Raw genomic sequence first — 16,318 nt, forward strand, 5'->3', positions numbered from 1 at the left:
ATCCCTTGGTAATGGCCCCTGGGAAGCTGAAGGCCAGCTTGTGCATGTAAATACATTTTCTCTTAAAAAGCTTTTTTTTTTTTTTTTAATTTCCATCTGAATGGCAGTCCCCTTCTTCCCTGAAGCTGCTTTCTTACCAGCATGGTCATACGAATGTGCATCATTTGCGTCCACTCTGGCCAAAGCGAGGCTATTTGCCAAGTTATGCCCCATTATTTTTTTTTAATTTTTTATTTATTTATGATAGTCACACAGAGAGAGAGAGAGAGAGAGGCAGAGACACAGGCAGAGGGAGGAGCAGGCTCCATGCACCGGGAGCCCGATGTGGGATTCGATCCCGGGTCTCCAGGATCGCGCCCCGGGCCAAAGACAGGCGCCAAACCGCTGCGCCACCTAGGGATCCCCGTTATGCCCCATTATTGAACAGTTTTGGAAAACATCATTGCGTAGCTCTTTTTGTTGTCGTTACAGGGAAGTGTGTTCAACACCTGGAAACCCATGTGGGTTGTACTGTTAGAAGATGGAATTGAGTTCTACAAGAAGAAAAGTGACAACAGCCCCAAAGGAATGATTCCCCTGAAAGGAAGCACACTGACTAGCCCTTGTCAAGACTTTGGCAAAAGGATGGTGAGTCAACATCATTAGCCACAGTGGACACCTTGCCATGCACTGACCTTTAAGCCTGCGCATAGCCTGCAATGGGAATGGTGCTCCCTGGGTCTGTCCCTCTCACCACCACTCACTTTCCACCCTGGGCATTTGGGTTTCTGTTGGCCAAGCACTTCACTTCCAGAATGGGGTTGCTTCATAAGGGACCTCAGCTCTTCGAAAGGAATCATTTCTAATGGGATGTGCTTTGATTTTTAGTTTGTGTTTAAGATCACTACGACCAAACAGCAGGACCACTTCTTCCAAGCAGCCTTCCTGGAGGAGAGAGATTCCTGGGTTCGGGACACCAAGAAGGCCATTAAATGCATTGAAGGAGGTCAAAAGTTCGCAAGGAAATCCACCAGGAGGTCCATTCGACTGCCAGAAACCGTTGACTTAGGGTGATTTTCTGTGTTTGCTTTACTCCCCCCTTCCTCATCCCCCCGCCCCTGGCTCCCCATTATGGAAAGCTCACAACAGATCCTGCTACAAGGCTTGCTTCGGTCACCTTGGAAGGCTGTATCCACTCTTCCAAGTTGATACTGGCGCTTGGTATACTGAGGTGTTTCCATGAGTCTGAAGGAGAGTGATCATAGCCTCTCCAAGCTCTAGCAGATGAGGAGAAGAGGCTAATAGAGTATAAATTCCCTCGTTTTGGGTAATCTTGGCAGAGAGAGAGAGACAGAGAAAGAGAGAGAACGCATAAGTGCATTTATGAAGTAGCCATAATAATGTAGCCTTGAAAGTAAGGTTCAGGATCTCTAGATAGGTGGGGGCTATGTGTCCAAGCAGGTATTGTTTCAAGTTCAGGGTCATGCACTTATACAGCCAACAAGAGCCAGTCAGGGTGAATATCCCTTCTGGGCAGAAGCTATTGGTGCCCTAACTTGGTTTCATGGTCTCTTATGTTTGCTGGTTTGGATTAGCAGGTGATAGTTGCTGCCTGAAGGTTTTCAGAGGCTCACGGGTAAATTTGGCATCGACCAGTGGTTGGGTCAGGGTTTTTTTCCTTCCTGCATGCTCCACATCTGCTACCACACGAGCCTCTTGCCCTTAGAATCTCTTCGCTTCTTGTTAGTTTTGCTTTTATGTTGAACATACCCTGAAGCAGGAGCCCTGGTAGGAAGAATTCCATGTTGGTTGCTTAACACATCCAACGAGGATTCTGTTTACAAAATGGGGAGAATTTCTGGGAGAGGAGAGAAGAAACCCCTTCTGCAAGCCCAACACAGGTCTTAGCACATCACAGGGATTTAATAAAGTCTGTGCTTTGAGCTTGGTGAGAATAAGCACCTTCCCTCACCAAGAAAACTTTTTGGTGATGACCCAAGAGGCAGTGCCCGGTGCAGCTAGGGTTGCTGGGTGCGGCTGTCCAGTGACCGTGTCTGTGGCTGCAGCTGTCAGTGCTAAATGGGAATAATCCTTGTGTTCTGTGCAGCCACAGGATACATGAAAGTAGCCTTCTATTTTGCTGTCTGCAATTTCTCTGGCAAGGCCATCTTTTGTTTATTATTTCAAGTAAAAAAAATGAGAACTTGCCATCCCTCATAATTTTTAGAGTAAAAGATAAGCTTAGTCAGAACATTCCTTTCCTTGGAGGCAATTATCAACAACAGATGGTCTCTTGAAGGACTCTTAAGGAACTGACACATGAGGACTGAGGGCAATTAAAGATCTAGAATGTGTATGGACAATTGGCCCTGAGAACCTCTCATCTTAGCACCTCGCAGGGGCAACTCTCTACTCAGGTACTAGGAGTTCAATTACCAAAGAGCTTAAAGAATGTAAGATATTAAGTACTTTCCTGGTATATTTTGCTCAATGCTATATAAGCCACAGAGTCACCCAAATATGAACCCGACCCTTTGCTTCTGTTCCAATGGAGATACTAGGCTCAGGGGCCACCTGAGAATGGGGGAAGCTTGTGGTCATGGCCAGTCTCTCCAAGGTGGTGACTCCCAGAGAGGATTCGCCATTCTGGAAGGTTCCCCACTCACCTGTCTGTTTCCATCTCTGCACAGTGCCTTGTATCTGTCCATGAAAGATATCGAGAAAGGAATAAAAGAACTCAATCTAGAGAAGGACAAGAAGATATTTAATCACTGCTTCACAGGTAAAAGGCCTTGCAAGTCTGAAATGGGGCACCTGGGGAAGGCAATATAGAGTTCTCGCTCAGCCTCACATGTGGGAGGGGGCGTGAAGCGTGGTGGGCAAATGGGGTCATAGAACACAGATTGGTGAACATAAGAAATTGAACTTCGCCAGGATGGAAACAGAAAGAAAGGTGGAAAAGAACTCTGTTGGTCAAGCTAAAGGTTCAGAAGTTCTAGCTAATCAATCAAAGGGTCTCTCCCCGACCTCCACTCCCTAAATAAATGGCATGATGTTGAAATAGACACAGCGTTGAAACGAACTAGGGGTGGTGGAAGGGGAGGAGGGCGGGAGGTGGGGGTGAATGGGTGACGGGCACTGAGGGGGGCACTTGACGGGATGAGCACTGGGTGTTATTCTGTATGTTGGCTAATTGAACACCAATAAAAAATAAATTTATTATATAAAAAATAAAAACTGATGAGAATAAGAAAAAAAAGATGATAAACAGGAATCAAGGTATACAATGAAAGATTTAAGTGAAAATGTGAGAGATGCTTGAGGCTGTGCAGGGTCAGGCAAGTAGTGTCTTGAGTTTAGGTAGATGGCACAGAGGTTCAAAACATGTTCTTTGGAGCCAGATTGCCTTAGTTCAAATCCTGGCTCTGCCACTTACTTGCTGTAAAGCCTTAGATCAATGACTTAGCCTCCCTGTGCTTCACTTTTGTAGTCCATAAAAAGGGGATAATCCTAGGGCATCTACTTCATAGGCTTGCTGCAATGCGTTTGGGATGGCGCCTGGTACACACTAGATACTATATGGTGCGAGCTCTCAGGGTGGTTAATATTAAGAGGTCATATGTCTGCATGGACAATTCTGAGTTCAGAAAAGAAAGAACCTGAGAAAGAACTCAGGATGAATATAAATCGGTGCCTAACTTTTACCCAAAGAGTTGGTGGCATTTCATTAAGTATGGTGAGGACAAAGGTATGGGGCAGAGATATCCAGAACATGCATTTGGGAAAAGAAAATGACCAGCTTGGTGAGGCTCATAGTCCATCAGGGGGCCAAATGGGACATGCACTTTGCAGCTAGACTGTTAGACGCTGGGCATGCCTTACAGTAACAGAAGAGATCAAGAGAGGAAAACTCTAAGAAGACACAACAGATGTAGAATCTGAGGGGTTAAGCAGTCAATAGATGGTTCATGAAAATGGTCCAGGTCAAAGTCAGAAAGGTAGAGTGTGATGTGCAGTGGGAGGGCAGTATCCAACGGGAATCAGCCTCGGAGAGTAAGGTTGTGGCCTAATAGCATCAGACAGTCAGGGCTGACATTTAGGACGGAGATTCCAAGCTGTGGGAATGATAAGGGAAAGCAGGGCCCTGACTCCAGCAGGAGTGACGTCACTAAGGCAGATCCTCTCGCAAAGGAAGGGGACAAGGAGGAGGTTCCAAAATAGATGCGGGCACCAGGTCTAGGCCATACTCATTCCCTGTGCAGCGTGTTACTGACTCCCAGAGTACAGGGCTGGAACTTCTCAAGTCCTGTCCACTGAGGCTCAGGGTGGGTCCTAGAATCCAGGTGGGGTCAAGGTGTCATGTGGGAGCCTCGTGGTCTTGGTGGGGAAACGAGACTAAGGCAGAGACAGGGACTCTCGTACCGCTGACAAGTGACGGAGGACCTTGAACGTCGGATGACGGGGAGCCTGAACTGGTCTTTCCAAGCTTCAGCACACCTGACCGAGCACACCTGGGCTCTAGGGCTAGAACACTTGGGCAACGGGCCATCTCTGTGTAGCTCAGGCCTAACGTCACTTAAACTCACTGGGCCCTAATTTTCTCATTCTCCAATGAGGTCTGTCATTACCGCCCCGACTCTTCTAGAGGCTCACTCTGAGGCCTAGGAGCAGAAATGCAGTGTTAATGAGTTTATCCTTCTACGAAAACTTCTACGAGTTTATCCTTCTACAGAACATGCCATTTTTAATACAAACCTTTATTGTAGCCTGCTGAGAACACAACTGACGGGTCAGTTCCCTCTTCTGGGTAGTTTCCTTGTCTCCTCTTGGCAATCCTCTCTTGAGGCAGCCGTTGGATTAGATGACTTCTCAGGGTCACTGCTAGGCCTGCAAATGATGTGATCAAGATTTGCAATGAGTCTTCATGCCGTCAAAGCTCCCCGACTCACCTCGTGCCTTCCTCTCTCTCTCCCTCTCTCTCTCTGTCGTTTAGCCTTCTTCTTACAAGCTCTGACCTCCACCCCCCAAAGGGGCTGCTTCACGCCTGTGTGCCTCGGTTCCCATGTGCTGCTCCTTCGGCCTGTGCAGGTTCCCCTCAGCCCTCGTTGCGTGTACCTGGCAAACATATACTCATATTTTAAGCTTGAGCGCTGTGCTACTTCCTCCCTGAATCTTTTCCCACCAGTGCCCACCAGCGCCCCCCACCCTATCACCCCTTTCACCCCACCTTCCTGCAGATTTGACCCTGTAGCTCTAGGGCACCACACCGATCTGCAGCAGAACGCTTGTCCCAATCCTTAAGTACAGCCCATCTCTTCCTTTTAGATTCCCCGAGGGAGCATCCCCAGTAGCCATCTCAGCACTTAGCACCTAGTGGATGCTCAATAAGTGTCTGCTCATTTATTTATTTTTTATTATTTTTTAAATCATTTATTTATTTTTTATTTTTTTAGTGTCTGCTCATTAACAGAGTCAATGAGTGAGTCAGTAAAACCTGTTTCTTTGATGCATGTGTTGCTCCTTAAGGAGCATGTAGATGCTCGTAAAAGCTCTTTACAAGATACCTTTTGTTTCCAAGAGTCTATCCCACTGATTTCACTTTTCCTTCTTGGAATCACGGGGAAGACGAGACAAGTCAGACACGTGGATACTCTGGAACTCTTGAGGGGTAACTGTCGGTGGCTTGTTCTCTGGTACTTCGGTAGCACGTTAACCTTCCTTCTGCTGGTCCCATCCAGGAAACTGTGTCATCGACTGGCTGGTGTCCAATAAGTCTGTTCGGAATCGCCAGGAAGGCCTCATGATTGCGTCCTCGCTGCTCGGTGAAGGGTACCTGCAGCCCGCTGGGGAATTGTCCAAGAATGCAGCGGATGGGATGGCTGAACACCCTTTCCTGGACAACCCTGATGCCTTCTACTACTTTGTAAGTGAGAAATGCTACCCGCTTACTCTTCCTGTCTTGGGGGCTGCCCCGCGCACATTGTGGGTTGATTTGAATTCACACCCACATGTGCAAAAGAAAGGACCCAGCCCCGACTTGGCCTCCTCTGCAATGCCTGCTGTATCCAGTGAGTCACTTTGAAGAAAAATGTTGTCTCGTTGCACGTTGTTTTTAAGTGAACGTTTAAAACTTTATTCTTATTCCAAGCAATAATTCATTTAAAGAAAAACAACCCTATTAGGCCCTAGTACATTCCAGGCACGCTCCTAGACAAAGGAGACAACAGCAGTGAAAAAAAGAATAATTGGGCAAAAATTGTGGCCCCGAGGGAGCTTCCTTTCTAGAGGGAGATTTGTAAATTCATGATGTGCCAGTTGTATTTTGACGACTCTTGACACAAAATGTGTTTCTCCACGTCCCCTCGCCCAATCATCTTCCCCCCCCCCCCCGCCCCCATTCGTCTTATCTTCCGTATATGCGTACCACGGATTGGGAAAGGATACGTTGCACAATACGGACCTAATCTTGGGCCATATAAGAAAGCCAGCCACTGCGGATTTCTAGGGGGATTTTGGCAGTTTTGTTTCAACTCGGGGTCAGAGCGCAAAAGTTAGGAAACTACTTAAGAGAACCACTTTCTTACAAAAATGAAGTGAATATCCCCAAGCGAGTTTCATTTCACTTGGGGCAAGTTCCACTGCCAGTTTTTGTTTTGTTTTGTTTTGTTTTCCAGACCTTTGATCTGGTTGTTTATAGCCATTTAAATGTGGGATTCTAAAAATACCCACCCGAGCAACGCTTCTTCCTCTGCATGATTCATTACCTGCGTATAGCTGAGCAGGTCCCAGTTCCCTCTTGACCTCAGAACAGGAGGCTGGATGGACACGTCATGCTCTTGGTCTCCTCAAAGTCGAAGGGGCTAAACAGTAAAGATCATAATGGAGATTGTGTCACGCAGTGTCTTGTAAATTAGCCAACTCCGCTTCTAAGGACTTGGCCATGAGGCGCCCAGAGGAGGAAGGCTTTGAACAAGGAAGAACTGTGCCGAGCTGGACTTGGAACATAGCTTGGGGAGCCTGAGAAAAGGAAAGGCTAGGTATTGCCAAGGTCACACTTGGGTGGAGATGAGGAAGCATCTAGAAGCGAGGACAAGCAGCCAGAGACAAGACACGGGGGAGGGGAAATGAGCAGGCCAAGAACAACCTTTATTTTTTTTTATTTTTTTATTTTTTAAAGATTTTATTTATGTACTCGAGAGAGAGAGAGAGAGAGAGAGAGAGAGGCAGAGGCAGAGGGAGAAGCAGGCCCCATGCGGGGAGCCCGACGTGGGACTCGAGCCTGGGACCCCAGGGTCATGACCTGCTCCGAAGGCAGATGCTCAACCGCTGAGCGCCCGGGTGTCCCGCCAAGGACAACCTTTAAAGTTTAGGTTGGGGTAGGAAGGAGCAAAGGAGCCTACTGCAGTCGCTGGAGGGGGCAGGCAGAGAGGAGACCTGGCAAGTAGCCACCTGCTGAGGCTGGTGACCACATTGAGCGCTTGGTGTCCCAACAGCCGGACAGCGGGTTCTTCTGTGAGGAGAATTCCAGCGATGACGACGTGATTCTGAAGGAAGAGTTCCGAGGGGTCATCATCAAGCAGGGCTGTCTGCTGAAGCAGGTGCGTGCTTCCCCGCCCCGTCTTCTCGCCCTCACCAGGCCTCCTAACTCCTCCGTTCCCAACGGCTTTGGTTTTGTTCGGCCAAGTCCCCGGCCCCTAGACGGAGTGGGCGGAGCGGGAGCCAGCGCGGCCTAGGCGGGAGGCGGGGAGCAGGCCGGGCCCAGGCGCGCCTCCCAACGGGGCAGCTCTTCGGTAGCCACTTCGCGGGGCAAAGAGAGGTTTCCAGAAAGTGGTGCCCTTCTCACCACCGGAGAAGGAACCGATGGGCCAAGTGCTTGTCCTCGCCTACCCGTCGTGGGGCAGAGTGGCCCGGAAACAAGGAGAAGCCAGCGTGCCCCCGGCAGCGGGGGATCATGATCTGGATTGTGGGGGGACGGCGGGAGCCGGGCGGGCCAGCTCCGGAGCCCCACTGTCCCGGGAGCAGGGACGCCGCGGGTCTGCGGGCTCGGCTGCCGTCGGGGGAGGCCGCGGCCGGCTGGGCGAGCCCGGGGGGCGGCAGCTGCCAAGGCCGGGGGGCCGGGGCAGGGGGATGCGAGGGCGGGGGCTGAGGAGAAGTCGGGGCTGGCCACGGTGAAAGCTGATCCCGCACCTGGTGCCAGAGAAAGGCGGGCCCTGGGGCTGTGCTGGGGAGAGCCGTCTGCGGGCAGCTCGCGGGCCGCAGGGGAGAAGCCGCGGGCTTGGGCTCACTCTTAAAAACAGGAACCCGGGATGGGGTCGGCATGAGGTGTAGACACGGACTTGGAGTTCCTCAAGGGAAGCGGGGCGCCCGTTGGAAGACTCCCCTTCACAGCAGGTTTTGAGAGTTCAGGGCCCTGAGAGAACTAGAGCAAGGGCTTGCAAAAGAACGTGCAGGGGATCCTAACGACGTCGGTGCCCCGGTGACCGCCCACCAGGTTAGAGGGAAAGGGAGGACCGGGCTGCCTCCGATACGGAAGGCTCTGGCCAGGGCCTGTGCGCCGAGTTCGCCCGTCGCCAGCAACCTCCGGGCCTGCCCAACGTTGCCGTGTTCCCGGCTCTTTGATTATAGGAGCCACAAGGTGGACTTTTTATTTTTTAAAGATTCTTATTTATTTATTCATGAGAGATAGAGATAGAGGGAGAGGCAGAGACCCAGGCAGAGGGAGAGGCAGGCTCCGTGCCGGGAGCCCGACGTGGGACTCGATCCCGGGACCCCAGGGTCACGCCCTGGGCCGAAGGCGGTGCTAAACCGCTGCGCCACCCGGGCTGCCCCAGAAGGTGGATGTTAAGACAAGAGGAGCTTGGGAAGGAATTCTGTGATTTCCCTATTTTCCCGATTCCGCCTGTAACTCTATCTTGCTGTCAACTGCGACTTCCTTGGGTTGGTTGATGGGACGAGGCTTAGTCTAGAGTCGAGGGAGCCCTGAGGAGACTGACCGTGAAGGCTGAACGCGGGTAGACGAAGTCTGGGCTGGACGGATGTCAGGTCTGGGCGAAGCACCCCAGGCCATACCCCGGGTGGTCGAGACATGGTTATCTGAGTGTGTGTGGAAGACAGTGGGGACGGGAAGTAGGCTTGCTTCTGGGCTCTTCTTCGCCTTCCTCTACCTGACCTTTGATAACTACAATTTAGCCGCAGCTAGCCCACTTGGCACACATTTGAATCCTCCAGGGATCTGTTAAAAATTCACCCCAGGCCAATTAGGTCGGAGTCTCCGGATTTCAGAGCTCTGCAAATGATTCTGATGTGTGGGGCCAAGGCTGAGAACCACAGAGCTGGCCTTTTTCTTAAAAGCTGGCCTTTTTCTTTATTTAAAGAGTCATCCCTCTTAGCCACCTTTTAACAGAAAACAGAAATCTATGTGCATTCGGAAATTTTGCTCTTTTACAATATCATTTCCCCTAATTTCGGGGAGTGGGGAGGGACAGGGAACAGAAACCTCTTCTATTTTGGTTGACGGCCTGCCTCCTTTAACGTTTCCATCCTCTTAGCTCGGGAGTTTATAACCTGGTTCCTATCAGACTCACCTGAGGGGATTAAAAAAAATTCTTCGAGTATCATGAAGCGAAACTGCTCTGTGTCTGCTCCTGGGAGTTGGCCAGGGTTAACGTGTGTAGGAGGCTCATGATGAAAAAGGACACCTGAGTCCCACACCTCACAGGTGGGAAGTGGCTGTGTCCAACTGGAGGTCACTCCTCCCCCCATTCTTCCTACTTCCCCCGTCCCACAGGAAATAATTCTACTCGGGGGATGTAGCAAGTTTGAGGATGAATGATAGTAATTTATGTTCAACGTAATCCCTTTAATCTAATTCATTCTTTTATGAAAGAATGAATAAAATATCTCATTTGTCGACCATATGTAGGTTTTCTGATGAGGAAGGACAATGCATTATGTGTTTTTCTCCTATCTGTTGCGTAGTTCAGCATCCTTGGTCTGTAATAGATAATGAACCTTAGTAGAGAAAATTTTGAAAGATATTTTATGTATTTATTCATGAGAGACACAGAAAGGGAGGCAGAGACCCAGGCAGAGGGAGAAGCAGGCTCGCTGCAGGGAGCCCGATGTGGGACTCGATCCCAGGACCCCGGGAGGGTCCTGAAGGCAGACGCTCAACCACGGAGCCACCCGGGTGTCCCTGTAGAGCAAATTAAATTAAATATAAGTAGCTGGAAGATCCACAACAATTCTCCGAAACCCCAGGCATTCATTCACACATGCCTTAACCCCTCCCAGAAATACTCATTAAATGAAAGACGACCCGATCCCCACTTACTAACATTAAACTTCTCCATGCGTCCCATCGTCGATGTCAGGGAGGGCTTGACGGCGATCGGCAGTTGGCCAGGGTTGGCTGATTTCACATCCTCCTGTTACCTCCCTCTTCCACGATTCATAAGAACTTGTCATTCCCCCAGTGGTGGCATGAGAGACCCTGAAGTGTGTGTCCACAGGTCCACAGGAGGAAATGGCGTCAGGCAGAAACTTTAGTAATCTCGTCTCACGGGCAACATTAGCCAAGGCAAAGGGCAAGAATTCAGTAAAGGGATTTTAGAAGTCGATGCTTTGCAGAAGTATTTTTGGATATGATGTATGCAGAGAAATAGCCTGTGTCCTCCCATAGGACTCTGTAGCTTCCTGGCTCCATCCTTCAAGCAAGTAAAAGCCTCTTTGGAGGGGAGCTCCTTGACCGAGTGCTTGGCCAAATAACCGAGGCCCATTCGTGGCAGCTCCCTTTAAACTCCTCTGACCTGGTGTTATGAAGGACGCATTGTTTGCTAAAACCACAAATGCTTCACTTTTCCCTATATGAGCACGTGGAAAGTATTGGAAGATTTGTATACGTGCCTGCCAACACGTGGGGCTTGAGAATGAACGAATAATACGCGGCATATTGGCAAGATGGAAACTATACATCTTCTAGTCTAATACATATATATACACCTATTATATAGCTCCTGGAGATATTTTAGTCATTTGAACTTTCCATGGGAAATCAGGTTTTCCGTGACATTTTAAAAATCTTGAGAAACTGGGTAATTCAAGGCAATTACGCACAAACATGAAGCAGCTTCTGGGGTGAGAGTCCCCGTGCCAGGCCCAGGGCTGGGCGCCGGGGGAACAAAGGTAAACCAGACACGAACCCCACTGACCGAACTCACGGTCTGAACGCCGTCGTCCTGTTTCGGAGGCCCAGGGCCTCCTCGCCTTCATCACGTCTGTCCCGGTGCAGATTTCTTCCCATTTCCGCTGCCGCCGCCCGATGCTAGTCCCTAGTGATTCTACGTGGATGCTCGCGATCGCTTCCCGATGACCTTCTGTTTACCTTCTCCGCTTTCCCCTGGCTTAGCTTTCCCCTGGCCCGCTGGCCGGCCCTGCGTGAGGCCGCCACGTTAATCTTCCTAAAATGTGACTTCCCGCCTCTGACTCAGAAGCTATCAGCAACGACCCTCACCTTGTGCCTTAGAGTCTCTTTCCCTTTCCCGAATTTGCCTCTGCCGTTCCCCGGCACCCCCGTGCGCTAGCCGTCCCGGTCTCAGTCACCAGAGTCTGCATACACCTGGCAGGTTCCCACTGCTGCGTCTTTGTTGTCAGGTCGTCCCACCTCCTTCTCACCCATCCGACTCCCGTGGGTCCGCTGGGGGTAAGTCCAGATCTTAATGAGTCTCTTTGACCCCCCAAACCCACAATTACATATCCCACATTTAATTCCCTTGAAATCCATTATCCGTACCAATTACTGCAGTTGGACATTTGCTAGTTTATTCCTCTACATGGGTTGTAAACTCTTTGAAGAGGAGGGCTATGTCCTAACCTCTGCATCGCCCCTTGGATGTCCGTACCTTGGCACAGCACCATCACATATAATACTGAAGCGGGAAGACAATCTTAGCAGCAACTAATCCAGGAGGCACATGAGGAGCTCAGTTGGCTAAGCAACTGGTTCTTGGTTTCCGTCAGATCGTGATCTTGGGGTCCTGGGATCGAGCCCCGCTGCAGGCTCTGGGCTCAGTGTGGAGTCTCCTTGTCCCTCTCCCTCTGTTCCTCCTCCCAGGTGTGCTTTTCTCATAAATAAAGTCTTTAAAAACAAAAAGAAACAACTAATCCATAATATCCCAACACCCGAATTGTTCACTGGTCCTAGTGCTATCTCCCTGGCAAAGACCTGGGTTGGGGCCTGGTTCTTGGTGGGGTTAATATTTTACCTGTTTTTTGTTTGTTTCAAGTGCACTAAGACTTATTACAGAGCGATTCCAGGAACTCATCATTCCTTTTCTTCTATTGATCCTGAACACAGGGGCACAGGAGGAAAAACTGGAAAGTGAGGAAGTTTATTCTGAGAGAAGACCCTGCCTACCTGCACTACTACGACCCCGCCGCCGGGGTGAGGGCCTGTGGGCAACAAACCCGTTGCGCTCAAAGCCTCCACTGCGTCTGCTAGCTGCGCTTCCTGTTCTCCTTTCTGCTTGTTTCTCTCCCCATTTTTTTTTTTAACCCTCCCACGTCTTTTTCTCCGACCCTCCTCTACCTTCTCCTCTCCCCTCTCACTGGGAAGGTGTGAGGCCTTATGCTTTGAGACCAGCATAAGCTCAGGGCTGAAAGAAAATATCACCGTATTGTCATTTATTTTGGTCAACTCAACATAATTTTTGCTTTGTTTGTCCCAATCCGATATTTTCAGAGGAACTCAACCAGTCCAAGTCATGTTTTCATGGGCAAAAAAGTGATGATTCCTCCTCTGGGCCGGTTTGGATGAGAGTATTGAGTGAGTCACAGCCATTTGGGCTGTTGGCGACTCAGAAGAGGGCCTTTTCCTTAATAAAAGAGGCCAAGTCTAAGGTGTAAAGACAGCTCCATCAAGGGGTGGGTGTCAGCCTCCGATCGCAGGGCAGAGCTCCTTGATTCCCTCCTGCGAGGGTTAGGCCGCTGTGTCAGGTGCATGGGGCCAAAGAATTCTGGAAACATGCAACAGCTCGATCATGCAACATGGCGATGCGGTCTCTCCACCTGCCCTTCACCTTCCTCCAGAAATGGAACTTGGATTGGCTTGTGTCTCTTCATCCAGCCTCCCCGAGTGAAGTGGGGGGGTCGGGGATCTGGAAGGGGCTTTCTTCGGCCTCCTTCTGTTCTTACCCATTTTGATGCCCTAATCTGTGCCGGGAGGGTCTGGGCGGCTTCCGTGCCCACAGGATGAGGTGGATTCGTACACTGGAAACCTAACGAGGGGCTCGTCTCTTCTCCAGGGAGAAGAACCTCTGGGAGCAATTCACTTGAGAGGCTGTGTCGTGACTTCCGTGGAGAGCAACCCAGATGGTAAGAATGAAGTTTTGTTTGAGAGACGTGTGTCTGCCGAGGCTTCCTTCCCACCCCTGGCCGTCCGGAGCCAACAGCAATCCTCAATCAATCAATCAATCCCTTAGGGAGGACCCTGGACGCGTGCAGACCAGGGATCTCCCACAGCAAGCAGGGTCTGTGCAGTAGTGAGGGGAAGGGGCACCTGCCTGCGGTTGATTAGTGGCAAGATCTTGGGTGAATCACTTAACGCATCTGGGCCTTAGCTCCTCCTCTGGAATGAGGGGTCACCTGACAGGTCGCAAGTCTATGGTGTGGTGTGCGGAATAATGGTGCCGGTGCAGGCGGACTTCACCGGGGGCAGGTGGTTTAGACATCCCGGCCCTGGGTTTACTGCATCATTTTGGGTCTATGGTGCTACAGAGGCTGATGGGGAAAACACTGCAGCTGCAAAAGCTAGATTTTCACTACCCCTGGGTATGCTCACCGTCCTCTCCTGATACAATTATGATTTCTTATTTGATGTGGATGTTTTAATCACACTCTTGGCCAGTTCGCTATTTTTTGATGTTTCAGCAGAGACTCTAACTTAGACCGTGATAAAAACAAGGCTGTCCCGGCGGTCCTGGGAGTGGGTCTACGTTTTTTGTTTTGTTTTTGTTTTTGTTTTTAATTTTAAGATATTTGAGTCAGCTCTTGGTTTATATTATGAGCAGAGGGAAAGTATTCAGTAGGCACCATGTGAGGTACTCATTAGAGATGGCTGATGTGCAAAAGTGAGAAATCTAGTTTGCTTGTAAAGGATAAAAGGAAATGTTTGTCCTTGAGTATTTTACTCATTTCTTTTTTAAAAATTTTTTTAAATTTTTAATTTTTTTTTATTTTACTCCTTTCTTAAGCACACTCACACTCACACAAGCACACAAGCATACTCTGTACCTATCTGTATAAATACTACATACTTATAATTATACAATGACTATATATGATCACACAGGGATGGTGAATCTGCAAACCACACACTTCATTCTCTCAGAACACTGAAAACATTAAGATTGCATCCCTCTCCAAAGGAGGGAGGGCTGGGCGGCCTTTCTGGGGCACCTGCGCCGTAATTCACTGTCTTTTTTCACCAGTCAGGAAGAGTGAAGAAGAGAACCTCTTTGAGATCATCACGGCTGATGAAGTTCACTATTTCTTGCAAGCGGCCACCCCCAAGGAGCGCACCGAGTGGATCAAAGCCATCCAGGTGGCCTCCCGGACTGGGAAGTGAGACTATTCCTGCAGCTCATCGTCATTCTCCCGAAGGAACCCGATGAATTAGCTTGGTCCGGGACCTGTCCACTTCTGGGGACAAATCAACGAGGAAGGCCCCAGGGTTGTGCAGGGTTTTGTCTGCAGAGGCTCTGAATGTAACTAACCACACGCCGCGTCCTGTTCCCCCGCGCCGACACACGGCTCCCTGAAGCCTCTCTGTGGCCCCCACGCAGATATAATAAGCTGTGCGGCCTGGCCCCACTGCTTAAGCTCCCCAGGCCCGAGCTTCAAAACCCAAAGCCCTGATATGCCACCAGCCGGGGAAGTGGAAATGCCTCTAGTCGCCCAGTGGGAGCGTGTCACTGCTGTGGGCTCAATCTTGGCCTTCAGAAGGCGACGCAGTGGGGACCGGGGTCTGCTCGGGGGGTCTCGGCACAAACCTCCTGTTCTCGTTTGCCACCTTCTCCTCCTCTTTGCAGTTAGATCATCTATCACGAAGAGCTTCCTTCTTTCCTCACTCTGACCCAAAACTTCCCCAAAGGGAGCGCCACAGTGGCCGCTTTTAGGTGGAAGCCTTCCATCACTAACTATGACCTGGAGAGTCCCATCTTCTGGGAAAATGACCCAAGGAAGCCAGGAGCAGCCGGGGGTCTTTGCGGCGCCCGGAGGCACGGCCCACTGCCACCCGAGGCGGGTCTGAGACGGGGCCATGCTCGTCCCCTTCCAGAGCGTTTCCCTACCATTGGTTGGAATTAGGACGGGGGACTCCAGTCCTTGAGGTTCTGTTTCGATTGAATGTTTGTAGGAAAAGGCATCGGATGGGTCACCAGGGGGGTGAGGGGCCTGGGGGCCTGGCTGGCTGACGTTTACCCCCCAAGTTCCAGAGGCTTCGGGGGCTGGATTGAAAGCCGCCAGACTGGGCTTATACGAAGGGAGCGTTGAGATGACCTACGTCTACACAGAACTCGCAGAGGTGGCCGTCCGCGCTGTGCGGCGCCTCCAATTCTTGGGTCAACGATAACTGTGGTTGTTTCTGAGCTTTGGGCACCAGCCTGCTTGGCCTCTTCAGGGCCTCATGAACCGATTACCAACCGGAGCGGTCTGACCCAGGTTCACTTTGGGTACCCACCCTCCACCTTGACCCTGCCCACCAACCAGGGATTCTCACCCCGAAATGAGGAAAAAAACAAAACCCCAGGTGCGTGTGTGAAGGTGCATTTTCCAATTTCAGATTTCTGAGTTTAAGGGTCTCGTGAGAAAAGGAGTGCAGATTTTTCCTGATTCTATCAAGTCCTCTCTTTCCCTCTCCCGGTTGCACATAACGTCCGTGAGGCTGTTCCTACTCCCAGATTGTCGTCTCAACGGCCTGGGCGTAGAAGGTCACCTTTCCTCCGGTTCTTTAGCAAGCACAGTAGGTTTTCTACATTCAGTGTCAAAAGTATTTATTAATATGGACTCAACTTTATGTTTTGAAATAAACGTGACCGTGTTCAGCGTCTCTTTGGTGTGATGGTTCTGATGTTTTTCACCGAGGACTCTCCTTTTCTACAACCCACTTCCTGAGGGTAATACCTCGCACGTCAGCTCGATGACTTTAGAACATTAAAACAACAACAACAACAAAAAAAAAACAAAACACAAACAAAAAACACAACAAAATCAGTCTATTCCAGGGAATAATAATACAAATACGGGGGGAATGAAGACTAAGTATCACTAATTTTTAATTCAC

The 16,318-nt window shown here is 50.0% G+C and overlaps 1 protein-coding gene and 1 long non-coding RNA gene across 3 annotated transcripts in view; one reads left to right on the top strand and one right to left on the bottom strand.

The window, feature by feature from the left end:
* Positions 1-6,248, bottom strand: part of LOC111097806 — an 18,661-nt gene extending 12,413 nt beyond the window's left edge. The window contains exons 1-3 of one of the 2 annotated variants that reach the window (XR_005366211.1): positions 5,544-6,248; positions 4,735-4,866; positions 2,723-4,640 (exon numbers count right to left, since the gene is read on the bottom strand). This is a non-coding gene — a long non-coding RNA (uncharacterized LOC111097806). Of the gene's footprint in view, positions 1-2,722; positions 4,641-4,734; positions 4,867-5,543 lie in introns of those variants that run through there. The other variant, XR_005366210.1, reaches the window with a different exon arrangement.
* PLEK (pleckstrin) overlaps positions 1-16,084 on the top strand; it is a 25,135-nt gene extending 9,051 nt beyond the window's left edge. Inside the window, 8 exon segments of the mRNA NM_001003363.2 lie at positions 472-627; positions 868-1,049; positions 2,670-2,761; positions 5,718-5,902; positions 7,473-7,577; positions 12,335-12,421; positions 13,281-13,350; positions 14,466-16,084. Of these exon segments, the coding sequence (NP_001003363.1) occupies positions 472-627; positions 868-1,049; positions 2,670-2,761; positions 5,718-5,902; positions 7,473-7,577; positions 12,335-12,421; positions 13,281-13,350; positions 14,466-14,602 (1,014 nt within the window). The 3' untranslated portion in view covers positions 14,603-16,084.
* The last annotated feature ends 234 nt before the right edge of the window (positions 16,085-16,318 follow it).

The sequence above is a fragment of the Canis lupus genome, chromosome 10, assembly GCF_011100685.1.
Source record: "Canis lupus familiaris isolate Mischka breed German Shepherd chromosome 10, alternate assembly UU_Cfam_GSD_1.0, whole genome shotgun sequence".
Classification (NCBI taxonomy): Eukaryota; Metazoa; Chordata; class Mammalia; order Carnivora; family Canidae; genus Canis; species Canis lupus.